Here is a 17,334-nt window from a genome sequence, read left to right on the forward strand (position 1 = left end):
ATATAGATCACCAGGCAGCTCGTTATAGCACACACCAGTCACCATCGTTACGCGCACCTACGCATCATCAGACTCACCTGGTCTCCATCACTTCCCTGATTATCTTCCCTATATACAGTTGAAGTCGGAAGTTTATATACACTGAGGTTGGAGTCATTAAAACTTGTTTTTCAACCACTCCACAAATGTCATGTTAACAAACTACAGTTTTGGTAAATCGGTTAGGACATCTACTTTGTGCATGACACAAGTAATTTTTCCAACAATTGTTTACAGACAGATTATTTCACTCATAATGCACTGTATCACAATTCCAGTGGGTCAGAAGATCACATACACAAAGTTCACTGTGCCTTTAAATAGCTTGGAAAATTCCAGAAAAGGATGTCATGGCTTTAGAAGTTTCTGATAGGCTGAGTCAATTGGGGGTGTACCTGTGGATGTATTTCAAGGCCTACCTTCAAACTCAGTGTCTCTTTGCTTGTCATCATGGGAAAATCAAAAGAAATCAGCAAAGACCTCAGAATAAAAAATTGTAGACTTCCACAAGTCTGGTTCATTCGTGTGAACAATTTCCAAATGCCTGAAGGTACCACATTCATCTGTACCAACAATATTACGCAAGTATAAAGACCATGGGACCACACAGCCGTCATACCTCTCAGGAAGGAGAAGCCTTCTTTGGTTTGAAAAGTGAAAATCAATCCCAGAACAACAGCAAAGGACCTTGTGAAGATGATGGAGGAAACAGGTACAAAAGTATCTACATCCACAGTAAATCGGGTCCTATATCGACATAACCTGAAAGGCTGCTCAGCAAGGAAGAGGCCACTGCTCCAAAACCGCCATAAAAAAAGCCAGACTACGGTTTGCAACTGCACATGGGGACAAAGATCGTACTTTTGGGAGAAATGTCCTCTGGTCTGATGAAACAAAAATAGAACTGTTTGGCCATAATGACCATCGTTATGATTGGATGAAAAATGAGGATGCTTGCAAGCCGAAGAACACCATCCCAACCGTGAAGCATGGGGGTGGCAGCATCATGTTGTGTGGGTGCTTTGCTGCAGGAGGGACTGGTGCACTTCACAAAATAGATGTCATCATGAGGACAGAAAATTACGTGGATATATTAAACATCTCAAGATATCCGTCAGGAAATTAAAGCTTGGTTGCAAATTACTCTTCCAAATGGACAATGACCCCAAGCTTACCTCCAAAGTTGTGGCAAAATGGTTTAAGGACAACAAAGTCAAGGTATTGGAGTGGCCATCACAAAGCCTTGACCTCAATCCTATAGAAGATTTGTGGGCAGAACTGAAAAAGCGTGTGCGAGCAAGGAGGCCTACAAACCCGACTCAGTTACACCAGCTCTGTCAGGAGGAATGGGCCAAAATTCACCCAATTTATTGTGGGAAATTTGTGGAAAGCTACCTGAAATGTTTGACCCAAGTTAAACAATTTAAAGGCAACGCTACCAAATACGAATTGAGTGTATGTAAACTTCTGACCCACTGGGAATGTGATGAAAGATTATTATTAATCTTACTATTACTATTATTCTGACATTTCACTTTATTAAAATAAAGTTGTGATCCTAACTGACCTAAGACAGGGAATTTTTACTAGGATTAAATGTCAGGAATTGTCAGGAATTGTGAACAACTGAGTTTAAATGTATTTGGCTAAGGTGTATGTAAACATCCGACTTCAACTGTATATCACTCCCTTTGGTTCCTTCCCCAGTCATTGTTCCTGGTCTGTGTTTCTTGTTTTGTCTTATGTTCTTTTTATTTGATTAAAACACTCCCTGAACTTGCTTCCCGACTCTCAGTGCACATCGTTACAGAGCCAGAGAGTTATAAAAGAGAGAGAGATAAAGAGAGAGAGATATATAGACTTTTTGATTTCTATACACTTTCTCAACTAAACATGCTGGGAGGAGCAGAGGGAGGCAAAATGGGTGGGACCTTGGAACAAGTTACTGGCCTTTTTAGTGGATGTTGCCATGGTGTTTAGTCTTGGGGACATACTGTTGGCCAATGGCTGAGGGCCTGTGCTGCTGTTTAATAAGTGAGAGAGAGGGAGAAAAGAGACCTTACTGTCTAGATACAGGACACAGTACTCAATGCATCCCAAGCCAACGTTCCCACTTTAAAGCTCTCAAACACACAAAACCCATCCAGTTCACTCTCTCTGTCTTCACCCATCACTCTTAAAGTTACGCTAATTCATCTTCAATCTACTCTCCGGTTTAAATTTGTACAATGAGAGCTTTGCACAATGAATATACTTCCTGAATTGGACATGCATCAAATGTAGTCTGATACTTGAACACTCGTCAGCATTGTGAAGGCCACAGGGTGCCAGGAGGGAACTCACTGTCAAAATGGAAGTCATGTCTGGAAGATGCTGTTATGTGTTTGCAGGCAGGCATTATGTGTGTGTCTGTATGGTACAGTCTGAAAACATTAAGTTGAAGGGCCCTATGATGTCAGCCCAGATCTCAGAATCATTCCGCTCTTCCTCTATTCCATTTTTTATTTAACTAGGAAAGTCCATATTCTTATTTCCAATATTGGCCTACACTGGCAAAACTGTGCACCACCCTATGGGACTCCAAATCACAGCCAGTTGTGATACAGCCTGGATTTGAACCAGGGACTGTAATCTCAAATGACTTTATTGGCATGGGGAAATATGTTGAAATTGCCAAAGGAATGAAGTAGATAATAAACTGAAGTGAAATAAACCATTGAAAATGTACAGTAAACATTACACTCACAAAAGTTCCAAAAGGATAAAGACTTTTTAAATGTCTTATTATGTCTATACACGGTGTTGTAATGTTGTGCAAATAGCTAAAGTTCAAAAGGGGAAATAAATAAACACAAATATGGGTTGTATTTACAATGGTGTTTGTTCTTTTCTTGTGGCAACAGGTCACAAATCTTGCTGCTGTGGCGGCAAACTGTGGTATTTCACCCAATAGATATGGGAGTTTATCAAAATGTGATTTGTTTTCTAATTCTTTGTGGGTCTGTGTAATCTGAGGGAAATCTGTGTCTCTAATATGGTCATATATTTGGAGGTTAGGAAGTGCAGCTCAGTTTCCACCTCATTTTGTGGGCAGTGAGCACATAGCCTGTCTTCTCATGAGAGCCAGGTCTGCCTACGGCGGCCTTTCTCAATAGCAAGGCTATGCTCACTGAGTCTGTACATAGTCAAAGCTTTCCTTAATTTTGTGTTGGTCACAGAGGTTAGGTATTCTGCCACTGTGTACTCTCTGTTTAGGGCCTCAGTTTTTTTTGTAAATTCTTTCCAAAATGCCAAGTAATTATCTTTTTTTTTCTTCTTATGATTTAGTTGTCTCTCACTTTCTCTCTGTCTCTCTCTCTCTGTCTCTGTCTGTGTCTCTTTTTCTCTCTCTCTCACCTCTCTCTCTCTCCCTCTCTCTCTCTCTCTTTCTCTCTCTGTCTCTGTCTGTGTCTCTCTTTCTCTCTCTCTCTCTCTCTCTCTCCCTCTCTCTCTCTCTCTCTCTCTCTCTCTCTCTCTCTCTCTCTCTCTCTCTCTCTCTCTCTCTCTCTCTCTCTCTCTGTCTGTGTCTCTCTTTCTCTCTCTCTCTCTCTCTCTCTCTCTCTCTCTCTCTCTCTCTCTCTCTCTCTCTCTCTCTCTCTCTCTCTCTCTCTCTCTCTCTCTCTCTGTCTCTGTCTCTGTCTCTGTCTCTGTGTCCGTCTCTGTCTAGTTTTCTGTCTCTGTCTCTGTCTGTGTGTTTCTCTCTCTCTCTCAATTAAATTCAATTCAATTCAAGGGCTTTATTGGCATGGGAAACATGTGTTAACATTGCCAAAGCAAGTGAGGTTGATAATATATAAAGTGAAATAAACAATAAAAATTAACAGTAGACATCACACATACAGAAGTTTCAAAACAATAAAGACATTACAAATGTCATATTATATATATATATATATACAGTGTTTTAACAATGTATAAATGGTAAAGGACACAAGATAAAATAAATAAGCATAGATATGGGTTGTATTTACAATGGTGCGTGTTCTTCACTGGTTGCCCTTTTCTCGTGGCAACAGGTCACAAATCTTGCTGCTTTGATGTCACACTGTGGAATTTCACCCAGTAGATATGGGAGTTTTTCAAAATTGGATTTGTTTTCGAATTCTTTGTGGATCTGTGTAATCTGAGGGAAATATGTCTCTCTAATATGGTCATACATTGGGCAGGAGGTTAGGAAGTGCAGCTCAGTTTCCACCTCATTTTGTGGGCAGTGAGCACATAGCCTGTCTTCTCATGAGAGCCAGGTCTGCCTACGGCGGCCTTTCTCAATAGCAAGGCTATGCTCACTGAGTCTGTACATAGTCAAAGCTTTCCTTAATTTTGTGTTGGTCACAGAGGTTAGGTATTCTGCCACTGTGTACTCTCTGTTTAGGGCCTCAGTTTTTTTTGTAAATTCTTTCCAAAATGCCAAGTAATTATCTTTTTTTTTCTTCTTATGATTTAGTTGTCTCTCACTTTCTCTCTGTCTCTCTCTCTCTGTCTCTGTCTGTGTCTCTTTTTCTCTCTCTCTCACCTCTCTCTCTCTCCCTCTCTCTCTCTCTCTCTCTCTTTCTCTCTCTGTCTCTGTCTGTGTCTCTCTTTCTCTCTCTCTCTCTCTCTCTCTCTCTCTCTCTCTCTCTCTCTCTCTCTCTCTCTCTCTCTCTCTCTCTCTCTCTCTCTCTCTCTCTCTCTCTGTCTGTGTCTCTCTTTCTCTCTCTCTCTCTCTCTCTCTCTCTCTCTCTCTCTCTCTCTCTCTCTCTCTCTCTCTCTCTCTCTGTCTCTGTCTCTGTCTCTGTGTCCGTCTCTGTCTAGTTTTCTGTCTCTGTCTCTGTCTGTGTGTTTCTCTCTCTCTCTCAATTAAATTCAATTCAATTCAAGGGCTTTATTGGCATGGGAAACATGTGTTAACATTGCCAAAGCAAGTGAGGTTGGGCAGGAGGTTAGGAAGTGCAGCTCAGTTTCCACCTCATTTTGTGGGCAGTGAGCACATAGCCTGTCTTGTCTTGAGAGCCATGTCTGCCTACAGCGGCCTTTCTCAATAGCAAGGCTATGCTCGCTGAGTCTGTACATAGTCAAAGCTTTCCTTCATTTTGGGTCAGTCACAGTGGTCAGGTATTCTGCCGCTGTGTACTCTCTGTGTAGGGCCAAATAGCATTCTAGTTTGCTCTGTTTTTTTGTTAATTCTTTCCAATGTGTCAAGTAATTATCTTTTTGTTTTCTCATGATTTGGTTGGGTCTAATTGTGCTGCTGTCCTGGGACTCTGTAGGGTGTGTTTGTGAACAGAGCCCCAGGACCAGCTTGCTTAGGGGACTCTTCTCCAGGTTCATCTCTCTGTAGGTGATGGCTTTGTTATGGAAGGTTTGGGAATCGCTTCCTTTTAGGTGGTTATAGAATTTAACGGCTCTTTTCTGGATTTTGATAATTAGTGGGTATCGGCCTAATTCTGCTCTGCATGCATTATTTGGTGTTCTACGTTGTACACGGAGGATATTTTTGCAGAATTCTGCGTGCAGAGTCTCAATTTGGTGTTTGTCCCATTTTGTGAAGTCTTGGTTGGTGAGCGGACCCCAGACCTCACAACCATAAAGGGCAATGGGCTCTATGACTGATTCAAGTATTTTTAGCCAGATCCTAATTGGTATGTTGAAATTTATATTCCTTTTGATGGCATAGAATGCCCTTCTTGCCTTGTCTCTCAGATCGTTCACAGCTTTGTGGAAGTTACCTGTGGCGCTGATGTTTAGGCCTCTCTCTCTCTCTCTCTCTCTCTCTCTCTCTCTCATCTCTGTCTCTGTCTCTTTTTCTGTCTCTGACTGTCTGTCTGTGTGTGTCTCTCTCTCTCTGTCTGTGTGTTTCTCTCTCTCTCTCTCTCTCTCTCTCTCTCTCTCTCTCTCTCTCTCTCTCTCTCTCTCTCTCTCTCTCTCTCCGTCTCTTCTCTGTGTCTGTCTGTGTCTCACTCTCTCTCTCGATCTACATCTCTTTCTCTCTCTCTCTGTCTTTGGCTCTCTCCCGCTCTATCTCTGTCTCTCTGTCTCTGGTGTCTGTGGTCTCTGGTATGTGGTCTCTGGTCTGTGGTCTCTGGTGTGTGGTCTCTGGTATGTGGTCTCTGGTGTCTGTGGTCTCTGGTGTGTGGTCTCTGGTGTGTGGTCTCTGGTGTGTGGTCTCTGGTGTGTGGTCTCTGGTGTGTGGTCTCTGGTCTGTGGTCTCTGGTCTGTGGTCTCTGGTGTGTGGTCTCTGGTCTGTGGTCTCTGGTGTGTGGTCTCTGGTGTGTAGTCTCTGGTCTGTGGTCTCTGGTCTGTGGTCTCTGGTGTGTGGTCTCTGGTGTGTGGTCTCTGGTCTGTGGTCTCTGGTGTGTGGTCTCTGGTCTGTGGTCTCTGGTGTGTGGTCTCTGGTCTGTGGTCTCTGGTCTGTGGTCTCGGGTCTGTGGTCTCTGGTCTGTGGTCTCTGGTCTGTGGTCTCTGATCTGTGGTCTCTGGTGTGTGGTCTCTGGTCTGTGGTCTCTGGTCTGTGGTCTCTGGTCTGTGGTCTCGGGTCTGTGGTCTCTGGTCTGTGGTCTCTGGTCTGTGGTCTCTGATCTGTGGTCTCTGGTCTGTGGTCTCTGGTCTGTGGTCTCTGGTCTGTGGTCTCTGGTGTGTGGTCTCTGGTCTGTGGTCTCTGGTCTGTGGTCTCTGATCTGTGGTCTCTGGTGTGTGGTCTCTGGTCTGTGGTCTCTGGTCTGTGGTCTCGGGTCTGTGGTCTCTGGTCTGTGGTCTCTGGTCTGTGGTCTCTGATCTGTGGTCTCTGATCTGTGGTCTATGGTCTGTGGTCTCTGGTCTGTGGTCTCTGATCTGTGGTATCTGGTCTGTGGTCTCTGGTGTGTGGTCTCTGGTGTGTGGTCTCTGGTCTGTGGTCTCTGGAGTGTGGTCTCTGGTCTGTGGTCTCTGGTCTGTGGTCTCTGGTGTGTGGTCTCTGGTCTGTGGTTTCTGATCTGTGGTCTCTGGTCTGTGGTCTCTGATCTGTGGTCTCTGGTGTGTGGTCTCTGATCTGTGGTCTCTGGTCTGTGGTCTCTGGTCTGTGGTCTCTGGTCTGTGGTCTCTGATCTGTGGTCTCTGGTCTGTGGTCTCTGATCTGTGGTCTCTGATCTGTGGTCTCTGGTGTGTGGTCTCTGGTCTGTGGTCTCTGATCTGTGGTATCTGGTCTGTGGTCTCTGGTCTGTGGTCTCTGGTGTGTGGTCTCTGGTCTGTGGTCTCTGGAGTGTGGTCTCTGGTCTGTGGTCTCTGGTCTGTGGTCTCTGGAGTGTGGTCTCTGGTCTGTGGTCTCTGGTCTGTGGTCTCTGGTGTGTGGTCTCTGGTCTGTGGTCTCTGATCTGTGGTCTCTGGTCTGTGGTCTCTGATCTGTGGTCTCTGGTGTGTGGTCTCTGGTCTGTGGTCTCTGGTCTGTGGTCTCTGATCTGTGGTCTCTGGTGTGTGTGTTTGTGTGTTGCTGATCTTTCAGGTCTTTGGTGTGTGTGTTTGTGTGTTGCTGATCTTTCAGGTCTTTGGTGTGTGTGTTTGTGTGTTACTGATCTATCAGGTCTTTGGTGTGTGTGTTTGTGTGTTGCTGATCTATCAGGTCTTTGGTGTGTGTGTTTGTGTGTTGCTGATCTATCAGGTCTTTGGTGTGTGTGTTTGTGTGTTGCTGATCTATCAGGTCTTTGGTGTGTGTGTTTGTGTGTTGCTGATCTTTCAGGTCTTTGGTGTGTGTGTTTGTGTTTCTGGTGTTTCGAGTCTTTGGTGTTTGTGTGTTGCTGGGCATCTCTGAGGAGAATATTGCCACAGGGTCGACAGCCCTCTGAGAGACACCATGACCCCTGACCTCCATCTCATATCTCCCTATGCTCTGTGGCAGGGCTAGAGGCACAAAGAGGCACAAACACACACACACTGGACTATCCCGTGCCACTGGTCAACTCAGCCTCACATGTGTGCCCCGTGGAGCCCTGATATTTGTCGTCAAGGGAACACAGGAAATGGAAACTGAAACTGATTTCATGGACTGAAGCTGGAGAAAACCACAACCTTTCCTACACCAATGTTGACATACAGGAGGTTATTATTTTCTCAATCCGTCTCTCTCGCTCTCTCGCTCTCTGGTCCTCTCTCCTTCTCTCTCTCTCTCTCGCCCTCGTTCTCTCTCTCTCTCTCTCTCTCTCTCTCTCTCTCTCTCTCTCTCTCTCTCTCTCTCTCTCTCTCTCTCTCTCTCTCTCTCTCTCTCAGTGGTGTGTAGAGAATGATAAAGGTTGTTCTTATTGTCATCAGACCTCCAGATTAGTTTTGCCTCAGTGGATCCCCAGTCCTGGGTTTATCCCAACCATCAGCCAGACAGCAATACAACTCCCATCCCCTCCTCAGAGTAATATCTCCCAACCTGCTACTGTATTTAGTTATGTTGACATCTCATGTCTACTCTTATATTCATTGGTTGCATCCCGTGCGACATCCTATTCCCTCCATAGTGTTTGACCAGTCTCACCGGGCACAACCGTCTATTCAACGTCTGTCTATGCCATGTTGGTTCAATGTCATTTCATTAAAATGACGTGGAAACACCATTGATTCAACAAGTGTGTGCCCAGTTGGGTGACCTGTAGACCTACTGTTATCTTCATTCTATTCTCCCTTCATTGGCTGATTCACTAAATACTTTGTAAAGACTCTAAGGTCTGTAGTTATGAATGTTTTCTCCATTAGACCATATTAATCATGTGAACCTTACTGACCTGAAGTCAGTTTAACACCCTGTAAATAGACTGTCTCTCTGAGGAGTTCATTAACCTCTTCACCCTTGTAAACACTTGGTCCACGTGTCTCACATAATAGAGAAAGGAGGTTTACGTTGTGAATACTGAATACTGTCTGTCTGTCTGTCTGTCTGTCTGTCTGTCTGTCTGTCTGTCTGTCTGTCTGTCTGTCTGTCTGTCTGTCTGTCTGTCTGTCTGTCAAGCTGCTAGAATAGCGGACCCCAAACTAGGGGCCGCGACACATGGGGTCACCTGATATGAAAATGGAGTCGTGGGAGAATTTCCAAAATTTAAAAAAAAGTATATACTGTGTACTATATAGTTGAAGTCGGAAGTTTACATACATCTTAGCCAAATACATTTAAACTCAGTTTTCCACTATTCCTGACATTTAATCATCCTAATAAAAATTCCCTGTTCTAGGTCAGTTAAGATCACCACTTTATTTTAAGAATGTGAAATGTCAGAATTTGTCAGCTTTTATTCCTTTCATCACATTTCTAGTGGGTCAGAAGTTTCCATACACTCAATTAGTATTCGGTAGCATTGCCTTTAAATTGTTTACATTTACATTTACATTTAAGTCATTTAGCAGACGCTCTTATCCAGAGCGACTTACAAATTGGTGCATACACCTTATGACAACCAGTGGAACAGCCACTTGCATCTAAATCTTGTTGGGGGGGTGAGAAGGGGGGTGAGAAGGATTACTTACCCTTACTTACCCTATCCTAGGTATTCCTTGAAGAGGTGGGGTTTCAGGTGTCTCCGGAAGGTGGTGATTGACTCCGCTGTCCTGGCGTCGTGAGGGAGTTTGTTCCACCATTGGGGGCCAGAGCAGCGAACAGTTTTGACTGGGCTGAGCGGGAACTGTACTTCCTCAGTGGTAGGGAGGCGAGCAGGCCAGAGGTGGATGAACGCAGTGCCCTTGTTTGGGTGTAGGGCCTGATCAGAGCCTGGAGGTACTGAGGTGCCGTTCCCCTCACAGCTCCGTGGCGAGCACCATGGTCTTGTAGCGGATGCGAGCTTCAACTGGAAGCCAGTGGAGAGAGCGGAGGAGCGGGGTGACGTGAGAGAACTTGGGAAGGTTGAACACCAGACGGGCTGCGGCGTTCTGGATGAGTTGTAGGGGTTTAATGGCACAGGCAGGGAGCCCAGCCAACAGCGAGTTGCAGTAATCAAGACGGGAGATGACAAGTGCCTGGATTAGGACCTGCGCCGCTTCCTGTGTGAGGCAGGGTCGTACTCTGCGGATGTTGTAGAGCATGAACCTACAGGAACGGGACACCGCCTTGATGTTAGTTGAGAACGTCAGGGTGTTGTCCAGGATCACGCCAAGGTTCTTAGCGCTCTGGGAGGAGGACACAATGGAGTTGTCAACCGTGATGGCGAGATCATGGAACGGGCAGTCCTTCCCGGGAGGAAGAGGAGCTCCGTCTTGCTGAGGTTCAGCTTGAGGTGGTGATCCGTCATCCACACTGATATGTCTGCCAGACATGCAGAGATGCGATTCGCCACCTGGTCATCAGAAGGGGGAAAGGAGAAGATTAATTGTGTGTCGTCTGCATAGCAATGATAGGAGAGACCATGTGAGGTTATGACAGAGCCAAGTGACTTGGTGTATAGCGAGAATAAGAGAGGGCCTAGAACAGAGCCCTGGGGGACACCAGTGGTGAGAGCGCGTGGTGAGGAGACAGATTCTCGCCACGCCACCTGGTAGGAGCGACCTGTCAGGTAGGACGCAATCCAAGCGTGGGCCGCGCCGGAGATGCCCAACTCGGAGAGGGTGGAGAGGAGGATCTGATGGTTCACAGTATCGAAGGCAGCCGATAGGTCTAGAAGGATGAGAGCAGAGGAGAGAGAGTTAGCTTTAGCAGTGCGGAGCGCCTCCGTGATACAGAGAAGAGCAGTCTCAGTTGAATGACTAGTCTTTTTTATTTGATTTATTTTACCAGGCAAGTCAGTTAAGAACAAATTCTTATTTTCAATGACAGCCTAGGAACAGTGGGTTAACTGCCTGTTCAGGGGCAGAACAACAGATCTGTACCTTGTCAGGTCGGGGGTTTGAACTTGCAACCTTCCGGTTACTAGTCCAACGCTCTAACCACTTTGGAACTTTGCTTTATTCTTTGAGTAAACTCAGGTGGATTACTCTATACCTGTGTCCTGCGCCTGACTTCGCTTTCACTCTGCTTTCACTCTGCTTTCACTCTGCTTTCACTCTGCTTTCACTTCACTTTCACTCTGCTTTCACTCTGCTTTCACTCTGCTTTCACTCTGCTTTCACTTCACTTTCACTCTGATTTCACTCTGCTTTCACTCTGCTTTCACTCTGCACCCAATCGCTGACACGTACTTGCTTTTTCAGGTTTATCCACACATTTTCTATAGGATTGAGATCATGGCTTTGTGGTGGCCACTCCAATACATTGAATCTGTTGCCCTTTAGCCATTACTTTGGAAGTATGCTTGGGGTTATTGTCCATTTGGGAGACCCATTTGCTACCAAGCTTTAAATTCCTGACTGATGTCTTGAGATGTTGTTTCAATATATCCACATAATTTCCCTGCCTCATGATGCCATCTATTTTGTGATGTGCACCAGTCCCTCCTGCAGCAAAGCACCCCCATAACATGATGCTGCCACCCCCGTGCTTCACGGTTGGGATGGTGTTCTTCGGCTTGCAAGCATCCTCATTTTTCATCCAATCATAACGATGGTCATTATGGCCAAACAAATCTATTTTTGTTTCATCAGACCAGAGGACATTTCTCCAAAAAGTATGATCTTTGTCCCCATGTGCAGTTGCAAACCGAAGTCTGGCTTTTTTTATGGTGGTTTTGGAGCAGTGGCTTCTTCCTTGCTGATCGGTCTTTCAGGTTATGTCGATATAGGGCTCGATTTACTGTGGATATAGATACTTCTGTACCAGTTCCCTCCAGCATCTTCACAATGACCTTTGCTGTTGTTCTGGGATTGATTTTCACATTTCACACCAAAGTACGTTCATCTCTAGGAGACAGAACACGTCTCCTTCCTGAGAGGTATGATGGCTGCGTGGTTCCATGGTGTTTATACTTGCATACTATTGTTTGTACAGATGAAAGTCGTACATTCAGGCATTTGGAATTTGCACCCTAGGATGAACCAGGCATGTGGCCGACAATTTTTTTCTGAGTTCTTGGCTGATTTATTTTGATTTTCCCATGATGTCAAGCAAAGAGGCACTGAGTTTGAAGGTAAGTCTTGAAATGGATCCACAGGTACACCTCCAATTGACTCAAATGATGTCAATTAGCCTATCAGAAACTTCTAAAGCCATGACATCATTTTCAGAAATTTTCTAAGCTATTTAAAGGCACAGTCAACTTAGTGTATGTAAACTTCTGACCCACTGGATTTGTGATACAGTGATTTATGAGTGAATTAATCTGTCTGTAAACAATCGTTGTAAAAATGACATTTGTCATGCTCAAAGTAGATCAAAGTAGATGTCCTAACCGACTTACTAAAACTATAGTTTGTTAACAAGACATTTGTGGAGAGGTTGAAAAACTAGTTCATGTAAACTTCCGACTTCAACTGTATATACAAAAAATATATATTTGAAAATTGTCTTTGTATCTCAAAATCATTGTAACCTGAAAACTCTGAATGAAAATTATTAAAATCTAAAGTGTAAAATTGAAGGAGAAAGTGCCCTTAGATGGTGGGAAGAGGCCGCACTTGACTGCTACACTTGAATCATTTCCACGGTGAATGGCTAGGCCCACTACGCTGTGAAACCACACTATTACAGAGACTTTGATAATACCGGCCGCAATTGAAATGTTGAAAACAATGTGTGGGAAGGCAGAGGCACAGAAAATCACATCAATACCTTTGTCAGAAAACACTGTTAAATAATGAATTTAGGCTCTGACTGAACGACTCAAACACTCCCCTGCTTATGCTCTCCAAATGAACGGTAGCTGTGAGGCCCGAGATGCCCTTACATTGAATTTTGTTCGCTATACATGTTGCGGGATGCTATTCACAAGGACATCGTTCTGTCTCACGATTCCTGAGCATGGCTATATTGACGAAAGAGCGAATCCATGTGGGATCGAATGGTGTGCTTTTGTACAGATGAGGCTCAATCCACAGCCGGGCAGCGAGCAGGCCTCTGAAGATGTCTACCTCTGCACTCTAGTTATGAAGATGTCTACCTCTGCACTCTAGTTATGAAGATGTCTACCTCTGCACTCTAGTTATGAAGATGTCTACCTCTGCACTCTAGTTATGAAGATGTCTACCTCTGCACTCTAGTTATGAAGATGTCTACCTCTGCCATTGTATGATACACGGAGAGCAACTGGCAGCAAAAGAGCTGAGCACAGAACCCGGAGATCTACTGCAGGTAACAGGTAACTTCAATTATAAACTACATCAAAACTATGTGGAGATATGAGATCAGAGCATGACAAAGTTCAATTTCCCACCGAGGCCTGGTGGTTATGTGTGGGGGGGGTACTGGAAAGAGGAACTGTTGTTATTTACAATGTATGTAAAATGGATGTTATGAAATGAAAAGAACAGAAAACAGTATCAGTAAGTGTCCCACACAAGTGATGACTTCTCACTTCCAACGCCTGAAAGAGCACTTTGGGACACAGGAGGTTGACGGAGAACGGGCTTGTGGTTAATGACTGGATCCGAATCAGTGGAATGGTATCAAATACATCATACACATGGTTTTCAGGTGTTTGATACCATTCCATTTGCATCTGGCCGTTATTATGAGCTGCCTCCTGTGTTTAAGATCAACTTCCCAGTCTGTCTGCATGTGATCCTGGTTCAGTTGACATGGCCTGTAAGTGAAATCAAACAGCTGTCATGTGATGCTGTAGACAACACATTCATGGGTCACTACCGGAGAAGTTTTGGTTCCAGAATCAATGCCGTATCGCTCTGAGAATTAATGCTGTGTTCAAAACAACTGGGAACTTGGAAATCTCAGACATCCCAACTTCAGTGCACTCAAGATAACTGTGAACTCAGAAAGAAACATGCTGGTCGAATGGTCATTCAATTCAGAAGTCCATCTTGGAAGGCAGATAGCCAAGTGGTTAGAGCGTTGGGCCAGTAACTGAACAGTTGCTAGATCAAATCCCTGAGCTGCTAAGGTAAAACAAATCTGTCGTTCTGCCCCTGAACAATGTAGTTAACCCACTGTTTCTATGACATCATTGTAAATAAGAATTTGTTCTTAACTGACTTGCCTAGTTAAATAAGAGAAACAGGGGCTCTGACTTTCTGACCTGAAGATCATTGACTTCATGATTTGACCTCATCTTTGACCTCGTCTTGAAAGCACCATAAAACTTATGGTCTCTTCACCAGTTCATATCTATGTGAATCTGGATTCAGTGTCTGCATTAAAACTAAAGATCCAGGTTAGATGTGACAGCAGAGATGAGCTGTGCACTGTCGACCACGCCCCCTGTCGACCACGCCCACTGCCGACCACGCCCACTGTCGACCACGCCCACTGTTGACCACGCCCACTGTCGACCACGCCCCCTGTCGACCACGCCCACTGCCGACCACGCCCACTGTCGACCACGCCCACTGTCGACCAAGCCCGCTGTCGACCACGCCCGCTGTCGACCAAGCCCGCTGTCGACCAAGCCCGCTGTCGACCACGCCCGCTGTCGACCTCGCCCACTGTCGACCAAGCCCACTGTCGACCACGCCCGCTGTCGACCACGCCCACTGTCGATCAAGCCCGCTGTCGACCACGCCCGCTGTCGACCACGCCCGCTGTCGACCAAGCCCGCTGTCGACCACGCCCGCTGTCGACCACGCCCACTGCCGACCACGCCCACTGTCGACCACTCCCGCTGTCGACCACGCCCGCTGTCGACCAAGCCCGCTGTCGACCACGCCCGCTGTCGACCACGCCCACTGTCGACCAAGCCCACTGTCGACCACGCCCACTGTCGACCACGCCCACTGTCGACCAAGCCCACTGTCGACCAAGCCCACTGTCGACCACGCCCACTGTCGACCACGCCCACTGTCGACCACGCCCACTGTCGACCACGCCCACTGTCGACCAAGCCCACTGTCGACCAAGCCCACGGTCGACCACGCCCACGGTCGACCACGCCCGCTGTCGACCACGCCCGCTGTCGACCACGCCCGCTGTCGATAACGCCCGCTGTCGACCACGCCCACTGTCGACCACGCCCACTGTCGACCACGCTGACTTTGAGAAGCTCCGACGCGGCATGCTTCATGCACACCCATCTCATTAGTGGCGGTGAGATAAGAGAGATTATGTCACTCTTTTTGCAATTGACTGCCCCATATTACAAGTATGTGATGTTGAGTTGAGAAGACAATCAGAAATACTGTTATAATTTTTCTCTTTTGACTGTCATAGCCCCAAGTAAAAAAGTAAACATTGGCTGTTCATTTTAAAAGATGTCACACGGGTGGTGTCACAAGAATTTTCAGATATCAAAATGGGGTCATGGAACAAAAACGTTTGGGAACCCCTGTGCCCTCACCCTCACCCACCAACCCACCTCCTCATTCACACCCCTCCACCTCCTCATGCACCTCCCTCCACCTCCTCATGCACCTCCCTCCACCTCCTCATGCCCCCCCTCCACCACCTCATGCACCCCCTCCACCTCCTCATGCACCCCCTCCACCTCCTCATGCACCCCCTCCACCTCCTCATGCACCTCCATCCACCTCCTCATGCACCCCCTCCACCTCCTCATGCACCTCCCTCCACCTCCTCATGCACCCCCCTCCACCTCCTCATGCAGCTCCCTCCACCTCCTCATGCACCTCCCTCCACCTCCTCATGCACCCCCTCCACCTCCTCATGCACCCCCCTCCACCTCCTCATGCACCCCCCTCCACCTCCTCATGCACCACCCTCCACCTCCTCATGCACCCAAACAACTCCTCATGCACCCCCCAACCACCTCCCCATGCACCCCCCTCCATCTCCTCATGCACCTCCCTCCAGCTCCTCATCAAAATCAAGTCTGAACTTGTTCTGTCATCGGGGGGGTTGTGTAAAACATTGTAGAAGAGTTTATTTAGAGCTTGAGGAGAACCCTAGATACACTGCTCACAACGCCTCGCCATGGCTCACAGTCACTCATAACACAGGCCCTAAATGGAAGGAGTTTGTTGTCATAGCAACAGTAAAATTAGATGACTTTACTGTCAGACATAATGTTTCGTGGCTCTGCCTGGTGCCTTGCCTTCCACCATGGCAACATAAAACGTTCTCTTCCGCTCCCCTTGACAACCGACCCCTTCAACAACGTCCAACTGGGAACACTGTCACACCAGAAACATTCTCTAGAATCTCTCTGAGCCACACCTTGACGAGCCTGTCACACCAGAAACATTCTCTAGAATCTCTCTGATTCACACCTTGACGAGCCTGTCACACCAGTAACATTCTCTAGAATCTCTCTGATTCACACCTTGACGAGCCTGTCACACCAGTAACATTCTCTAGAATCTCTCTGAGCCACACCTTGACGAGCCTGTCACACCAGTAACGTTCTCTAGAATCTCTCTGAGCCACACCTTGACGAGCCTGTCACACCAGAAACATTCTCTAGAATCTCTCTGATTCACACCTTGATGAGCCTGTCACACCAGTAACATTCTCTAGAATCTCTCTGAGCCACACCTTGACGAGCCTGTCACACCAGAAACATTCTCTAGAATCTCTCTGATTCACACCTTGACGAGCCTGTCACACCAGTAACATTCTCTAGAATCTCTCTGATTCACACCTTGACGAGCCTGTCACACCAGTAACATTCTCTAGAATCTCTCTGAGCCACACCTTGACGAGCCTGTCACACCAGTAACGTTCTCTAGAATCTCTCTGAGCCACACCTTGACGAGCCTGTCACACCAGAAACATTCTCTAGAATCTCTCTGATTCACACCTTGATGAGCCTGTCACACCAGTAACATTCTCTAGAATCTCTCTGAGCCACACCTTGACGAGCCTGTCACACCAGTAACGTTCTCTAGAATCTCTCTGAGCCACACCTTGATGAGCCTGTCACACCAGTAACGTTCTCTAGAATCTCTCTGATTCACACCTTGACAAGCCTGTCACACCAGTAACGTTCTCTAGAATCTCTCTGAGCCACACCTTGACGAGCATGTCACACCAGTAACGTTCTCTAGAATCTCTCTGAGCCACACCTTGACGAGCCTGTCACACCAGTAACGTTCTCTAGAATCTCTCTGAGCCACACCTTGACGAGCCTGTCACACCAGTAACGTTCTCTAGAATCTCTCTGAGCCACACCTTGACGAGCCTGTCACACCAGTAACGTTCTCTAGAATCTCTCTGAGCCACACCTTGACGAGCCTGTCACACCAGTAACATCCTCTAGAATCTCTCCGAGCCACACCTTGACGAGTCTGTCACACCAGTAACGTTCTCTAGAATCTCTCTGAGCCACACCTTGACGAGCCTGT

At 46.5% G+C, this 17,334-nt stretch overlaps 2 protein-coding genes across 30 annotated transcripts in view; one reads left to right on the top strand and one right to left on the bottom strand.

Moving 5' to 3' along the window:
• LOC118387152 (forkhead box protein N3-like) overlaps positions 1-17,334 on the top strand; it is a 123,153-nt gene that overhangs the window by 22,499 nt on the left and 83,320 nt on the right. The window lies entirely within an intron of this gene.
• On the bottom strand, positions 6,073-12,888 carry LOC127931301 (serine/arginine repetitive matrix protein 5-like). The gene is made up of 2 exons (XM_052523329.1): positions 12,876-12,888; positions 6,073-7,496 (listed from the first exon to the last, which is right to left on the bottom strand). Exons 1-2 carry the CDS (start codon positions 12,886-12,888, stop codon positions 6,073-6,075), a joined length of 1,437 nt encoding a protein of 478 aa, XP_052379289.1.

Source organism: Oncorhynchus keta, chromosome 8 (genome assembly GCF_023373465.1).
Source record: "Oncorhynchus keta strain PuntledgeMale-10-30-2019 chromosome 8, Oket_V2, whole genome shotgun sequence".
Classification (NCBI taxonomy): domain Eukaryota; kingdom Metazoa; phylum Chordata; class Actinopteri; order Salmoniformes; family Salmonidae; genus Oncorhynchus; species Oncorhynchus keta.